This window comes from Cinclus cinclus, chromosome 1 (genome assembly GCF_963662255.1).
Source record: "Cinclus cinclus chromosome 1, bCinCin1.1, whole genome shotgun sequence".
Classification (NCBI taxonomy): domain Eukaryota; kingdom Metazoa; phylum Chordata; class Aves; order Passeriformes; family Cinclidae; genus Cinclus; species Cinclus cinclus.
The window spans coordinates 4366384-4383702 of NC_085046.1; the positions used below are offsets into that span (position 1 = coordinate 4366384).

The window sequence follows — 17319 nt, forward strand, 5'->3', positions numbered from 1 at the left end:
GGAGAGTACATTTAAAACCTGTGATATTTGTTTTTCCTTCTCTTCCCAGCGTGCTGTTTTCCTATCCTGAGTGCAATTTTTCTCCAGTTCTCCTTTCCCTCAGTACTGTGTTCTTCCCATGGATCTTGTAGTGCCTTTCCAGTCCTAGTGCCACTGTAGCTGGGGAGCAGAGCTCGTGTGCCGTCCTGCCAGCTTGGCAAACATCCCTGTACATGTATAACATGTTCAATCCAATATATAATTGGGAAGAACCATATCTGTGTGTGACAAGGTCTCTTCTTTAGTTCCCTGTCTAGAGTCACAGCGGTGGGTCAGGCTGGTGTACTGGGAGTTTAGGCAGTGACTGTTGTCTGAGGGAGAAGTGCCTGTAACATTGTTTATTCCTTTGGAATATCTATGCCTGGCTTTGCATCTTGGAATGAAAGATGCATTTGATTTTCCACCAAGAAGTGGAACATGTTGCAATGCAGTTTTTTATAGGTAGCTCTCTTCTCTGCAAAGGACAATAAGCCCTTTTACAGGGCATAACACCTATTTCTGTTTATAACTTGAAGTATCTTTGTTTTCTGTTTTAAGTCTCCTGATGCCCTTAAAATCTGCTGCTATATTTCTAATGAGGTGTAAGTAATTTGGTTATGTAGCTGCTGATCAAATGTAGTAACTGGCTTCTAAAATGCTCAAAGGAGCAAACTTTATACAGTGAAATCCTACAGTTTTTTCCATAATGGCACCAAGATATAACAGGTTGGATTTGTAATTGCACAGAGCTTTTGATGCTGTTTTGGGAGAGGCTGCAAAAAACCTGCAACTCTGAGTGTTTCTGCCAGCCTAGAGAGAGCTGCTTGTGTTTCTCTTCCACAAGGCTGTCAGGGCTTGGTTTTGTGTTAAGGCTCACTGGCAGTAGGTACCTGTTAGCATATTTTTTTCTGCTGAGTAGTTTTTAGTTGATAAATAGATTTAAGTTTGACTGGTCTTAGCTCTGTGCATTTCAGAGGATTCATTTTGTCTGTGATTGTACATGTTCCCTAGACTGAACTACTCTTGGTTTTTATGTGCAACACTTCAGTGATGAAATTAATCTCTCTGCATATCCTGCGAAAGCAGCACTGTGATATGTACAAAGTTCCCTCTTTACAAATTCTTTCTTAGAACATGCAGAAGGACCAACCCTGCCACCTTTCATCAGCCACAGCAGGGCCACTAAACCAAGGTCAGAGGGTTCAGTGCAGTGGCAGGAAGCACTTTTGTTTCCGTGGAGGCAGCTGATGACTTGAAAGAAATGAAAATAAATGAATGAATAATAGAGAAGAGCCTGACCTGGTCATAACATGAGATTTTTGTTTCTGTGGGAATTTCTGACACTTAAGCTTCCTTGCCTCCTGACCCAGGATGAAGTAGCAGAATTTGTGGGGAATTTTTTGAGGAGGAAAAAATGCTGGAAGCAAACCAATCCCAACAAAATGAGATTTGTTTCAGGGAGATCAAAGCACTTGCCTGTGACAATAATATTGATGCATATTATGAATAATTATGTTGATTGTCGATTGCTTCAGTTATGAGCTGGATGACATCACTTCGTTCCCATGAAACAAACGATCTTAAGTTTCGCTGGAAAGTTACGCCAGGAGATAAAAAACAAAAGATTGATCAGCTGTGGAATGTAGCCTGAGGGTTGGAGTGAATGGGGCACCTCCCTGCAAGGGGCTGATTTGGTATACATGAAAAATTTAAATCATGTAGCAGGGAAGAAAGAATTCCATTCTTTTATAATGACTCCTTCCTTTCTGCCACTCCTCTATCCAAACTGCCTGTGAACAGTTAAGAAGGTTTTATTCAATCTTTGGCTTTTGTGACCTTGTGTTCCTGTGTATTTCCTACTGCTTGACACAATTCCTGTTCCTTGTCCCAGATGAAACGTAATTCTCAAATGTGAATGAGGAATGTACATCTCAATCTGGAAGTCCTTTGAGGAGGAAAAAGCAAAGGTGCATGTGAGGTTGAGTGGTAGAAACCTCACTGAATGACTGTACCTCCACAATGTGAATTTAATTGCTTGAAACCTTCACTGTATGGGATTCATGGCAGTAATTTTGCTGCAGTATTACACTGTTCTAACCATTGAAAATTAAAGCCTCTTTTGTGAATTTTGGGCTGTGCAGTTCTGTTAAGGCTGAACAGAAAAAGCAACTTGATGGTGTGTCAGACATTTCTCATGTTCTGTTTGTAACCCTGAATTGGTGCATATGGGGAAAGCATATGGGTTTGTGCATATGGGGAAAGCCACTGTGGGAGCACTGTGAGTTGAAGGTGGCTCCAGGTAAGGAGATGGAGAGATCTATGAGCTCTAGGACATCTGCTGGAAGTGGGAATTCTAAAAATTCCTCTAATGGCTCGCACAAATTCCCAGCTTGAAACTCCTCCCCAAGTCTTATTTTTACATATGGCTCTATTTTTAACTGTGTCGCTCCTTTGGCTTTCAAGAAGTGCATCCACTGAACCAAGGAGAAAATTGCCTTAAACAGATCCAGCCGACCAGTGAGACCTAAAGTGAGGCAGTTTGCTTCTATCGGAACACTTCTCTTTTTTTTCCCCCAAGGGCACTGACTTGGGCTTGTGGCTTGGCACCAGGTTTCTGGAGCCTGTTACAATTCAGGGTGTCGATTTCTCAGTTTGAAGTGTTCTCCTTCACAGTGGATTCATCTGTCTTGTGGAGAGAGTAGGACTCTTTCCCTGATACCATTGTTCTGGGCTGTGCTGACAGTGGTTGCAATCTAAATGGAGATAGCTGTGTTCTTTTGTGTTCCAGCCTCTCCATGGCAATTACTTCATTTCTTTTAATCAGAGCATAAGGCCTCTTTGCCCTGGCATTTATCATCTCCCTGGAGTCTAAAAGTACACGGATAAAAACACTCTGTCAACATAAAACCATTGGCACCAGTATTGATGCATAAACCAGGAGATGGCTTCTTACAGTAAGCAAGGCTTTGCATTTGTCAACTTACTTAATTATGCAGGACCTATAAATTACTGTGAAATGAGGTGAATATCTTGGGAAGGGATGGGAGGGGTTGAGGAGAAGCTCTCCCAGAGTGCATGAGACTTGCTCACTATCAGCCACTCTCCAGCCATGGCATGATGTGAACATCCTACTGATGCTGAATACAGACTAAATTTGTTTTTTCTCTGATTTTATCCGCTGGGATATTAAATAATGCTGTCACCCACCTCTCTGAGATTGAATGTGATGATGCAAATGTCTGCTGATGGCTGAGAGGCACACATCCCTCCACATGTGGGTTTTTTGGTTATGGTGACAATAACTTGATCTCTTTGGGATTTAAAACCAGAGAATTCTCAATGCACACTCCTGAGAGGTGACTGCAGTGTCAGCCATGGCCTGGGCAGGCCGTGTTGCCAAGCAGTTGGAGTAGATAGAGACTTCACTAAGTCGTTCAGGACTTGCTAATTGATCCTGGGCAAATTGCCTAACCCCTCTCTCTTTATCTATTTATAAAACAGGGATAGTTAAGGCCGGGCCAAACTTGTGTAACTGAATTTGTGTAACTTTCCACAAATCCATGCCAGCTTGTCACCGGTTCGCTGTGTTCCTGACTGCTCTTAATTCATCGCACTAAAATAGCGCTCTACATAAATATTGAGCTATGATGCAGGCAGTGTCATTCCCCGTTTTCCCTTAGGAAACTCTAACTTTGGGAGATTAAATTGCCTGAACAAGGGGCAAGGCACAAATCGAACTTGAGAGGGGAGTGTTGATTGTAGGGCTCGCTCAAGGAGCCTGTGTTATATCATGAACACCTTGGAGCCTCTTCTCCCTTTCAAATAAATGGGCCAAAAGTATTTTGCTCTATGCCTCTTGGAGGCTTTTAGGGCCTTTTCTGCAGCAGCACGTTGTGAAATAACTTTCTTTGTCACTTGTACTATCTGTGTTTCCTGAAGAGATGTTGCACTGTTTGATTGTTGAAACCACTTGTGAACGTCTCTGAGGGCGGTGGGTGGCATCACCCAGCCTGGGCTTTGTCATCCTGAAGTTACTTTGTGGAGTAGGATGACAACTGTGCATTTATAGATCCCATACCACTGTGCATCCATCTCGACTTTAAAAGGAAAGAAGCCTTTGATTCTTATTCTCCACTAATCTTCCTTTTATCTGGTGTCCTACCACCTGCTGCGTTCTCAGCACAAAATTGCTATTTATCACTGCCTTCCTCTCCTTGCTGCCAGGTTCGTTCATCTTCAGTGCTCTAAAAGCTTTAAGGTTTACAGGAAAGCACTAAGTACAGCTGCAGATATTTTCTGATGGCCCACAACTGAACAAGAAGGAAGGTGACCAGTGGAAAAAAAAACCACTTAGTGCTGTCATCTGGAATGGTTTTTGTTTAAAGACAACTCAGTGATTTTGAAGTTAAGATGGAATTACTACTGTTTTTCTGCCCCTGTTGAATTTGAAAACTGCTTTAAGGTCTGATTCAAGCACACCAAACTTTGTAGGAGCCCTTCTGATCTAAGCAGGTTTTGGTCTAGGCTCTTGGTGCACATTCTTCCTTTTTTTTTCCCTTCTATGTACCTTTGTAGGTAGCTACATCCAGTAGCAGGTACTGGGCCTGTTTAGGAATAAGGTAGTGTTACAATATGAGACAGCCAAGGAGAGATTATTTTTAACAGCTGACTTCTAGATTTGGATAAAGCAACCTAGAATATGGTAGGAATGTATCTTGCTGGGAGACACACCTGTGGTGGTACCTGTTGTGGTGTGGCCCAGCCACAGCATTCTTGTGTTGCTGAGTTGTTTGTACCAGGTCTTCGTTTTCAGCTTCTACATTTCCTGGGTGGCCAGAGTAGTTTTTAAGTTTGGCAATTTGGATACCTCAGTACCAGGAATTTTTCCCTCATGGCATGCTATTTCAAACACTACTTTGCAGTTTCAGTGCCGCTGTAGAGTGTCCTGTAGGGTATATGGTTTGCAACCTATGTTTCTGCTGGAAGAGACAAAATTTGCCATATTTTGTGCAGAGCCTGCATCAGCAGAATTGACATTCCCAGCCTGGATTTTGCTGTGATATGAGAATCTGCAGATATACATCTTTATGGTGTGTGGTGGGGTTTTTTTTGTTTGTTTGGGGCTTTTTTTTAGCAATCTTTGGGTTTACATAACTGAAACAGCTCCAATAGGTGAATCTTTTCTACATTGCTTCAGAAGAATGGAAAAAAAATCCCACTACTTTCATCTAGACGCCCTGGAGACTTGCTATCACATTGCTAGAAGTCTGCAGTTTTTGGGCTCCTTTAGGATATCTGACAGTCGGTGGATCCCCAGCAGTGGTGGTTACTGGTATTGCAAGCCAGGTCCGACCGTTTCCAATTCCTCCCTCTGGTGATTCAGTCCTTTCCAGTTATCACTGTAGTGAGCCAGTATAAACTACGAGCTGCCAAGAGAGTAAAAATGTGTAAATGCTTCAGAGCTATCCTGAATTTCATGGGTTTTCCAAATTTTTAGAGTTAAATTCATCTGCAGTAACCTAGTTCTGTTTTAACCTTTCTGGGGGCAGAGAGACTGAGGCATAGATGGTCCCAACTGCTCAGAAGTAGGAATTGAACCCGAACTTGTGGCTGAGGTTGTGTTTTATTGCTTTGCAAATACTTCCTGAGAGCAGGCACATTCTTATCTGAGTAGCTGGGGCTTGGATAAAGTTAGTAAGATGACATTTGAGAAGATGGTCTCAAAGTCATTCTTTACAGGGGAGTAGCACAGGCTGTTTGAGCCTGTTTTAGCCCACTGAAAATGAGGGAAATTAATTGGGAAAACATTAAATAAATCAACCATGTAATGAAATAAACTTTAATTCCCTTTAAGCTTTCTTCAGATGGCAGATGTAGGGGCCTGATTTCCATCTGGAATTTATAAACCCATGCTTGATGTGAGATGTGGTGAATACTCTGTGAAGGACTTGTGTTTTTACTGCTGGAATGCTATTGCTTTGAATGGCATTTCCTTTCCCCTCAAAATGACTGCATGGAAACTTGAGGTAAGATAATATGTGCAAGTTCAAATACAGCACATCGCAATAAAATGCTGATGGCACTCGGACAAGTTTCTGTTAGTATTATCTTTTTTAAAAGAACTTCTAATTGCTCTTGTGTTTAGAACAATAGATCTTGGGAGACTTCCTGTAATGAGCAGTGAAAGGCAGCTTTACTCTGAATCTCTTAGGGAGCTCCTGCAGTTTGTGAGAAAAGCAAAGATGGTGGATACTCACATGGAAAATCTCAAAGCAAAAATCACTCTTGCAAAAAGTGAGTTTCCAGAAGATTCAGATTGCAGTACTGATGGGGACAGTGATCCATCGAGGTGTGCTCAAACTTCAAGTGCAGCAGGAAGCTAAGGTGCCTTTGGGAACAGGAAAAGAACAGGACAACACATCTGGAAGGGCTGAATCCTAATGATAGGCTTTTATTAGTGCTGGTTTTAGCTCTGTGATTTCTGTGAAACTTTTTTGATGTCACCTTGCAGTTACCCACATCTGGTGCTTCAGTGAGCACTAAGTTCCTGTCCTGGAAGTCTCTAACTGGAGTGAGCTGGAAGCTTTCAGCCTCTTCTGAGTGATAACTTGAGGTGTTTCTCAAATATTGAAATTCTAATGAGAAGTGACTCATTGCACTGCTGGTGTGATGCAGAAGAAACTTGGGACAGTCCTCATATGGATACCATGACTTAAAAATTGTAAGGAGGGGGGTCTCATGTTGCAGTTAATTCAATTTAACATCCTTAAGCCATGGAATAACTCTGGCTCCTCTGGCTACAGAGGCAAAAGGCTTTTACATTTTGCATTGTCAACTGCACTTCAAGAATTTTCAAACCAGTTGTGATCAATAGTGTTCTAGTTTTATGTGAAATAGCCCTGGAACTTCAGAGATTTGCTCTCCAAGTCTGTCATCAATCTCAAAACTGGCATTTGCGATTTTGATTGCTTGTACTTTGTTTAAAAAAAAAATGTGTGTGTGGATAAAGTTATGGGCAGTTGAGTTATATATTGATTTATAGGCCCATTGTAGGCCTGTAATTTAGAAATACATAAACAGTGTACTTTGGAGCAGATAGGGAAGAAATGCAGTTCTCTGTTAAGAGTTTCCCTGTCACTTGATTTTATTTTTTTTTCCTCCAACATACCATCTTCTCTTGAATGATTTAGTTGTCAGATCTTTTGTAATGCTCTTCTCTGAACAAACATACTTTATCCCATTGTTGTCCCTATATGCTGCTGCTGGTAACAGATTCTGTTTTCCATGTCATTCTTAATTGCATAAAACATGAAGTTACAGCATAGTTTTCATGTAAAAGAGTGATTTATTCCAAGAAATGCAATTACCAGTGAGTGCAAAGGGCACTCTTGAGCACCCTGTTTTGTGGAAGGTGTTTCAGGTGGGGTGGTGCTGTGCAGGGTGTGAATCACTGTGTATGAGGCTTCCCTGGGATACTTGGGCTGGTTTGTGGCACGTTCAGTATCATCAGGAACCAGTCCAAGGTCCTGTTAAAGCACTGAGCATTTCAGCCATGGAGGATTATCAAATAAAACATGTTCTGGTAATAAAAAAATCCAGAATAAGGGGCTGATACCTCAGTTAAGACACTTAAATGTTTTCAAGGGACTATTTCTCCACCCAGTTTGATTGCTGTGGATGTTAGAGGATGTTGCTTGGGGGTCAGTACAGTTATGTGTGTATGCAAATGTAAATCCAGCTCTGGCTGGCAGGGCAGGTTTGTACAGCAGCAGGGCTGCTGGGGGAGTGTGGACAGGCTCTAATGTGACCAGTGGGCTGTAATGGAAAGTGGAATTTTCCTCTCTGCCGGCCAGGGCTGAAAGCTCTGCTGTCCCCAGGAACTGAATGGTGAACTGCTGAATGGCAGTTCATGTACCAGCACTCTTCGCTAACTGTTGATCATTCCTCCTTTATTAGGAAACCCCTCATGCGTGACTGCATGGTCTGGTACTTAATAGGTGGCTGGGAATATGAGGGGAAAGAAGGGACAGGCCTTCAGTTTGCTCAGGATGTGTTCTTAATAAATTCTGCTTTTGTTTTCTTTTCAGACTTTGGTGTTAGTGCGTTCCTGGCCACTGGTGGTGACATTACCAGGAATAAAGTCAGGAAAACCTTTGTAGGCACACCTTGCTGGATGGCACCAGAAGTTATGGAACAGGTGAATTGTTTTTCCCAGTGTCCTCTGAGCTGATCTGCACCTCGAATTCCCTGTTATCAGCAATGACTGTATTTATTTCTTACTAAGATGATAAATTGACTTCCTGAAGGATTTTCTTAAAACCACTGGATTTTCTTGACTTGCCTATTGCAGCCAGACTCCTACTGGGGAATGTTAAATATTCAGTAGATTTTTGCCCCATTGCTTTTCCTTGGGCTCCTGCCTAAGGTGAGGATGAGACAGCTCAGTTAGTTGCATAAAGAAGATTAACCTGTCCCTCCCTTTTGCATGAGTTCGAGGTAGAATGTAAATAGTTTCACACGTGGTAAATATGCATATTCACAGCTTAGTGCTCTTCTGCAGCTGCAAGCATAAGAATTTGGGGTAGGTAGTTGTGACATGTCAGAGTGGAGAGTTAATTCAGTGTAATAACATGCATTTGACTTAATTCAGGTTTTTAACTTATCTTGGCTTGTGAGTCAATGCTGAGGAATGCTTGCATCTCCCCCTTCTTCTCTGCTCTTGTGGCTCTCTAAAAGATGCCATACTTCTACTTGCCCATGGGGAAATGTCACTTTTTGTCCTCCACTTCTTCTAGACTAAACTACAGAAACTTTAGCTGTGTAACTCCTGATGGACACCTGGAAATCTTATTTAATGTAAAATTGCTGCCTATTTCTGGGCAAGATTGACAGAAAACACCACAGTCTTACCTAAGGCATTTTCAGTAGCTCTTGATGGCATTGATGTCCACTGCCATGAACGTTCCAAAAACTATTTCTCATCCCCTTAACATCAGTTTGACAGAGGCCTGGGTTTCAGACAGGTGTGCTAAGCAGAAATATATCTGGCTATAAATGGGTTTCCATTTTTCTTTCCAAATTTTTTAAAATAAAAATATTCAAGGATTTGTTTTATTAAAATAAATCCACATGATACATTTCTCCTTGCTATTGTTCCCAATAAAATACTTTGCTGCTTGGGACAATCTTGAATAAGACCCCTATGTATATCTGTATTTAAAATGCAGCTAAAGCTGAGTGCATTAGATGACATTTTAATGCATTTTTTCCTACACCTAAAAGTTTTTGAGTAATGGAGATAATTTTGGAGTAGCTTAAATATGTTATTGATGAAGGCTTGTTCAATGTTTGGCCTTTTCAGTGGCTCCCCATGGTGGCACCGAGGGGCTGGTGCATTCCAGCACTTCTGCAGCCTCCTCAGAATGCAGGTCTGTCAAGGCAGAAGAATAAAGCCACACTGCCCAAGCCAGGGTTGTCTTGGCAGGCTTGATTCTGAGCTGCTTCACTGTCATGTTCTTCTGGTTATTTTTTTTTTATTTAATGCTGAGTTAAAATGAAGAGATTTGGTGTTTCCAAAGCTAGGTCAGAGCTGTCCCTTGCTTTTCTGTCCTGTGTGTCATGCCCAGGGCTCAGCAGCCTGGCCATGACCTAATGGTACTGCTTTAGGTTCCTTGCAGCTGTGATCCTCAGGACAAAGGGGAAAAATACCCTGAGGAGGGAGCTAAAAATGGGAAATAAAGGTTTCAGGAACAAAGTGAGGAGTGATTCCCCACAAATGTTTCCAAAGGAGGTAATTTGGAGTAGGCTGTACACATCTAAGCAGTTGCAAATACTGTGTTAAAGGACTACTTGGGATGCTGGTGTGAAATCCTTCCATGTCCATTAGATGATCTTGCTGCTTTCCAGCAGGTGTCACTCTGAGCCCCTGGATCCAACAGGGAGCAGGGACAGAGGGCTTGCTCTAGGCTGGCCTTTCAAATGTGGATATTATCGACCCAATTCCATCTGGTTTACTTCAGCACCATTAAATTCCTTCAGAATGTTAATATTTGATTACTCAACGTTGTCTTTTAATATATGGGCACTTGATGCATTTATGGCAAAAAAAAAGTTGATGAGAAAAATAAATGTTGTTGATATAAACCAACTGCAGCGTGGTGACTAATGTATTGGACAGATGTCAAGATGAACTGCTGCACACAGTTTTGAGCTTTATAGCTTTCACTTGCAAGCAGGATTATGTGAAATAATGAAAAAAACCCTTGCACTAAACAGTTCAAATCTTGTCAGGAAATTGAGAGTTGTATAGTGTATTGGTGTGCTGCGAGACTAACTGAAAGATGGAGCTAAGAAATGCCCAGAAGTTATTCTCAAAACCTGAAAATAGTGTGAGAAGACAAAAAAAAAAAACATCCTTACAGTGTATTTCTTCTTTTCCTGTGCTCTTTTACATGTTACTAGGTATCTGTTGCATATTTTACTGACTTAAAATCTGTTCAAAGTCGTGGCATCCATAAACTGAGGCACTTCAAGAAACATTTCAGACTTTTTGGGCTCATGAAAATTGTGCTTACAGGGTGGAAGAAATCAGTGCAAGATATAAATTCCTGTCTCTATAACAAGTTTCATTCCAACTCTAGTATTACATGACAAATAGTGCAGGAGGGGTTTTTGTTCATTTGCCAAGATTCAAGATCATCTTTAAGGTAGCTTAGGGAATGTTTTTTGGCTGCATCACAAGGAGTGTCTTTCTGAAGCTTGTTAGGTTAGCTGAACACAGTACCCCTGTTAGCTCTGCTCTGATTCAAATTTCATTTTTCCGTAGTGTAGTGAGAAGAAACACAAACCATCCTAAGCAACCAAAATGCTTTGATTTTTCAGAGCTGCTCTTGTAGTTAGTACATAATGTCTCTCTCCTGCAGCAGAGAAAGCAAGTGCCAAAATATTACCTAATGATAATGAGGAAGTAACTGCTTTGGCATATGAAATATTTTTTCCTGTGCAGGAGGGGAAGTAAATGCTATAAATTTTCCTGAGCAAGCCTGTGTTTAATGTCAAGTGCAGAAGCTACTGTTAATTAGTGGAGGGAAACATTAGTCTGCAGGCAGGAATGAGGGGCTTTTACTGGTCTGGTGTGTCGTGAAGTTCCAGGATGGAACATATTTGCAGTCAGGTTGATTAAGTGGTTGACTAAAAGTGTAGTGAGGCATGTGTCCCAAGGGGTAGCAGGCCATCTATTAACTATGAGAGTTTTATTGCACTGTGTAATGTCTCTCTGTGTCTGTGCGTAGAAGTTAGAGCCTGGGTTAGCCCAGTGCCCCTTTATGTTCTGCAGTGGAGTTTATGGCAGAGCAGTCCTGGCTGTACAGAGCACAGCCATGGTTTTCACCAGACTGATTTCTGAAACATCTCCTTGAAGGTATGAGGAGCAGGGGGGGAGAGAAGGGAGAAAGTGTTTCCATCTCTTATAATGCTGGTCTTTCCAAATTCATGGGGAAAGGGTGTGTGAAAGGGATGGCAATGTAGGACTGCAAGAGGCACGTGATAACATCCTCCAATATTTTTCAGGTCAGAGGATATGATTTCAAGGCAGACATCTGGAGCTTTGGGATCACTGCTATTGAACTGGCTACGGGAGCAGCTCCTTACCATAAATACCCACCGATGAAGGTGAGCAGATGTGCAGATATTTGTGGAAGATAAGGGATCAGTGTGTTCTGTGGATGTTTTCAAGAATTTGGCTTGCATGTTGTACAGAAGAGTTTGTCCTCTCAACTTAGCATGTTGTGTAGAAGAGTTTGTCCTTTCAACCTGCACTTGTGGATCGTGATGTTCTTGGATGTATCTTGGGTCACCTTTTAAAAATACGCCATTTCATCAGCATTATCTGAAACTGCAGTTTTTATTTAGATCCTGAGTCTCACTGTTCTTAAGGAAAGTGCTGTGTGTTTTAAACCTCTGAAGTCAGCAGATGTTTTTAGGGTTATAAATAATGATCCAGAATGCCTTACGGACACCCGGTGACGCTTGGCTAGCCATTCTTTCTCCTGCACTGATAATCCTTCTTAATGCCTCTCAGACATACTCTTGATACCTCTCATGTTACCAGTTATCTGAAATAATGTTTAATTTTGTTTAACACTGACAATCCTGTCAATCACTCATCCAATTCAAAGTACCGCATCAGTATGAAACTGCGGTATTGGCAACAACAGTATTTTTGTAAGGTTTAAATGAAAGAAATGTTCTTATTTAAACCTTGACGCATCAAAATTCTTTTTCAGATATTTTGAACCTTAGATCACCTTAGAAGTTTGGCTAACTCTGTTTCCTGACTGTTGAACCAGGAATGGTGCTGCTTCTAACGTGCTGCTCTTTTGGGGGAGGGTACATCTCAAAGTTAAGAGTTGGCACCCATCAGCTGAGGTCTGAAACATCCTGTCCTTCTACTGAGCTTTGGGATCTTTTTCCTTATCTCCTTTGTGATATCTGATGAGGCCTTGTCTCAATCACAAAAGCCCCTTTGGCCCACCTTCTTGAAGGCCACTTCGGTTCCCCTCCTGGGATGTTAGTGGTCCTTTGGATCAAACACAAGAAGGTGCAGAGCCTGTTCTACCCTCGAGGCTCATGGTTAGATCGGTGACCTGGGATATGAGGCCTGTGGCTGTCAAGTCTCTGTGTTGTTGGCATTGAGAGAGTGTTGTTTCACACAGGCAGATAGTCATAGGACAAAGGGGAGAGGCTGAAAAGTGAAAGAGGAGAGATTTTGATTACACATGAGTAAGGAATTCTTTCCTGTGAGAGTGGTGAGGCACTGGTACATGTTACCCAGAGAAGCTGTGAATGCCCCATCCCTGGAGGTGTTCAAGGCTAGGCTGGGTGGCAGTTGGAGCAACCTGGGATAGTGGAAGGTGTACCTGTGCATGGCAGGGGGATTGGAATTCAATGAGTTTTAAGGTCTCTTCCAACCCAAATCATTCAGTGACACTGTGGGTAAGTTCCTGTTTTTCAAGTCTTAACTGCTGAAGTGCTGTGGGAGCTGGATGTCACTAATTCAGGGCCTGGGTGCATCCCCTCCCACACCACAGTTATAATGGCATTTGGAAATCCAGCTACTCATAATTCAGAACAGGCACATCCATGCCAAATAGATGGACTCTGCACAAGTTTAACTCTTGTAGAACAGAATTACTTTAAAGAATTATCATCTACATGCAGGGACTAATGAGAGGCTGAGTAGTTCAGACATGCCATTAAATTTTCTACAATATCAGTGGCTGTGGTAGAGCAAGAGCAGTTCAGGGAAAGGTGCTGCTGATTTCATTGATATTTGCTTCTGGGCTGTGATTATTGGTAGCATTTTGCAGCAGCTTCTGCAAGTTGTATTTCTGTTTATTGTGGTTTGAATGCACAGGATGAAGCTTTGAATATGAACATCAGCTATTTAGTATCAACAGCACCTACTTAGTGCTGTCACATGCTACATAGAATTGAGTCCCCAGTTCTGTGAGGTTTGGGTTCCAATCATGCAGCCTGCAAGACTTCTCTATTTTATTTATTCAATGCAATTCTATTGCACTGTGGATTAATTTTGTTAGGCAGCAAAATTATTCATGCATTAAGTGACCCTTCAAGGAGTGGGGAAGAAAGCAGAGAGTTCTGTCATGAGCTGTATAATTTCAGCTAGATTGATGGGCTTTTGCTGCCCTAAGCAATATAGCTGTTGAAAGCTATTTAAATGTGTTATGTGCTGCTTCCTTTTCTAAAAATAGATACTGATCTGTATGTAGGTGACAAGTGGAAATGGAAATGAGTAATTTTCTCCTTTCCTTCAGAATATTTAAGTGATGTGAGGGAAAGAACCAGTTTGGTTTGATGGGTGCTTATATGAGGAATGTCTTCACCTGCTGTCACATGGAAGTGAACTCGTGTATATTTTCATGTTCCCCCTCTGTCTTTAATTTGATTTCTAGCTGAGAAGTACCTTAGGGAAGTACATTGAATCAAAAGCCTTGAACAACTGCTCATCTCAAAGGAGGGAAACTGGTAGAAGTTCTGCTCTGCTTGTGCTTTTAATCCCCCAAAACAGACCTGAGAACACATTCCAGCCTTGTGTTTGGCACATAGACTACTGCAGTGTGGGCCAAGAGATGGGATGGAAAGCAGTAACTTAAATTGTGGGTTTTTGTTAGGTGCATCAAGCATCTTGTTGACTCAGATGCTTGATGAAGGTGCTTGTCTAAAATACATTTCCCCCAAGATCTGTCTCTAACAAAGCCCAAGGAAAATCTCATTGCCAATAGCAATAATTATTTCAGGTTTTAATGCTGACACTACAAAATGATCCTCCTTCTTTGGAAACCGGTGTGCAAGATAAGGAGATGCTGAAGAAATATGGGAAATCATTTAGGAAGATGATTTCATCGTGCCTACAAAAAGACCCTGAAAAAAGGTAAGAATGGATCACACCAAAATAAATTAAAACAAACAAGCAAACAAACAAAATAAACCCATACTCACAAACACTATTATGTTCCCTAGTTTTTGAAGTTGTTGTACTCTCTGGTCTTGTAATCTTTCAGTCACAAGGACCACAGCAATCTTGCTGTGTGGCAACAAATTCTCTTGGCTGTCCTTATTTTTATGGGTAAGTGTCTGGCACTGTGCCTGGCCAGGGCACACATTTTCCATTTGGGTTAATGAGAGTGCATCCCAGTCCACTGCCTGGGTAGGGCCATCCTCCCTTGGCCACCTCCAGCAGGTGACTTCAGTTCATGTTTTGTTCCCAGTCAAAACTGCTTTGTGTTGATAAATCAGAAATTGCAGGTTGGAAAATATGTGTTTACTTACAAAACTACATAAATAAACTTTTGAAAAATTGTCAGTGCAAAGAAGGCTTTCAGTGTAGTTTTGACTTATTTAATTACATGTAATACTTGGTTTGGATGGGAAATCAGGAAAAACACTGGCAAATTTTACCAACATGTTTTCATCAATACAGATTAAGTGACCTGATGACACTTTCAGCCTTCCTTGAACAGTATCTTGACTACTCAGTGACGTAGGAAACATTGCCAAGGGAATGGTGTGTGTGCTGTGCCATTTTTTAATACCTCTTAGGTTGTTTTTTTCCTCCTCAGTAAGCAGATTTAATTCTGGAAAGGAAAAAGTGCTTTCATAAAATAATGATAATGAAGACATTTTTCAGTTCACTCTTGTGTCAGATCCAGGAACACAAGCTTCTCACGCACTGTGCGATGAGTCTCTTTTCTAACAAGCATTACACTTGAAATGCTTAATGAATCCAGTAGAGTGCTTGATAAAAAGTTGATAGCTGGGTTTTTTCCCAGCATGACATTTTTTCACCTTTCTAAAGCATATCCTATCCTGGCAGGTTAGGATGTGTGCTGATCAGATTATACATAATCACTGAATTGTGGCACGCCCCTTCTCTCTCCTCAAGCACTTCTTACAGCCACTGGCATCGTCCTGACTGTGGAAGCAGGAGGTTGGCATATTGCATGGCAAGAGAATTTAGTACAATTGCTTTTTCATTATCTTAGGGGCTCCCTTGCTCTAAGGTCGATGGCTTTTGTAGTGGTCTGTGATGAGATAAACCCTGTGATGATTTGCAAGTCACTGATTAAACTCTGTTACTATTTAAGCACTGTTTGCAGTGTGGAAAATGCTCTAAGCTGCCACCTTGTCCTGTAGGCTTGAGTCTTTAGCAAATGCCTCCTAAACTAACCAAGGGATGGCTCTCACTTTCCAGTGTTTATTCTGAAGTCTGACTTAAAGGGGAAGATAGTTTGTACTTGTTCATGTTATTATAGACTGAGATTGATCATCCCACCTGTGTTTAATAGAACTAATTACACACATTTAATCAGGTCTCTCTGAAATAATTGTTGCTTGCACAGGGTGAATACTGCACTCCAGTGATGACTCTATGGTTTCCATTTTGAGCAATTTTTTTTTGTGGTCCTGTTATCTAAGAGTCTTAAGTTCAGCGTCAAAATGGGAGCAAATTTTCCCCACCAGTCTATTCATTGCTTTTGAACAGAATAGGCCTTGTTCAGAATACACTGAGTAATTTAAAAGATTGCTGGTGTAAAATTTACTTGGAATACATTAATTTTAGGGGAATTATACAGGAGAAGCTGATGCCCCCACGAGATGCCAACAAGCTGCAGCAGCCTGGAAGACCATTGGGTTGAAAGGGAGCATTTATAATTGTCTTTTCTACATCTGTTTTTATTGACAGACCAACAGCAGCAGAACTCCTAAGACACAAATTTTTCACAAAAGCAAAGGTAAGAAAGCATTTCCTAAACTGATTTGTGCAGAGGCTGTGGAAAGGACTTTTCAGAAGCACAATAGTGTGTGGGTGACAGCTTTACTGGTAGGAGTGTGGGCTCTTTCACTTGGAGCCAGCAGAGCTGAGTGAGTTGAATGGGTCTTTGTGAAGGAGCAGAATAAAATCCCCTGCTCTATCTCCTGTGTATGCTGTTGTTAACATAAATTATCTAGGAATTCTTGAGCATTTAAATGTCTTTCAGTGCCTTTTGAGTTTGTTCTTCCTTTGTAGTGGTGCCATTCTGGCTGCCTGTCCAACCATAAAGGTCTCTGCTGCAGCGAGTGTAACTTAGATTTTAGTAAACTCTCTATAATCAGTCTGTGTGCAAGGGGCTGAATGAGGCCCACTGTGCAAGAGCTACCTAAAGATACTTCATCCTGTGTTGCCTTATGGAAAGTGAATGTCCTGTGATATTCCCAAACAGTGGGAAACTCCCAATTCTAGTCTTGGAGTGAACTGCCACTGAGCATTATGTAATTACTAGCTGGAGATTAGTACATATGCAGCGTGCGAGGCCTTACTGTCAGAGACAGACAGCAGTAACACAGGGCAGGATTTGTCTTTCCATGGGCATGGGGAATGTTTTCTGTTTGCTTTTTTTGCGTGATCAAAGTGCATGGTCTCTATAGCAGAATGCAGATTAAACTGTCAAAAGGAGACTGCATTCTTGGCATAGCATCACCAATTAATCAGAGTAGTTTTCAACTCACAGATTAAGGTGCTTAAATGGAATTGGCCACACCAGGTATCTGTACAGGAGCTGGATGCCCTATTAAAGCTGACAGGAGTCTTAACAGGTGCAACCCAGGGGGAATTACACTTCTTCTTCATGAGGAGAAGCACAGGGACAAGTGCTGATCTCTTTGATGACCAGTGACAGGACCTGAGGCAATGTCCCAAAGCTGTGTCAGGGGATATTTGGTTTGGATATTAAGAAAGGCTCT

General features: G+C 41.6%; 1 protein-coding gene across 2 annotated transcripts in view; it reads left to right on the forward strand.

Annotated features, from left to right (window-relative positions):
• The window catches only part of OXSR1 (oxidative stress responsive kinase 1), an 84833-nt gene that overhangs the window by 54277 nt on the left and 13237 nt on the right, over positions 1 to 17319 (forward strand). For both annotated transcript variants that reach the window (XM_062493552.1, XM_062493563.1), the window contains exons 6-9: positions 8106 to 8215; positions 11587 to 11688; positions 14337 to 14470; positions 16283 to 16331. In XM_062493552.1, the coding sequence (XP_062349536.1) occupies positions 8106 to 8215; positions 11587 to 11688; positions 14337 to 14470; positions 16283 to 16331 (395 nt within the window). The remainder of the gene's footprint in view (positions 1 to 8105; positions 8216 to 11586; positions 11689 to 14336; positions 14471 to 16282; positions 16332 to 17319) is intronic.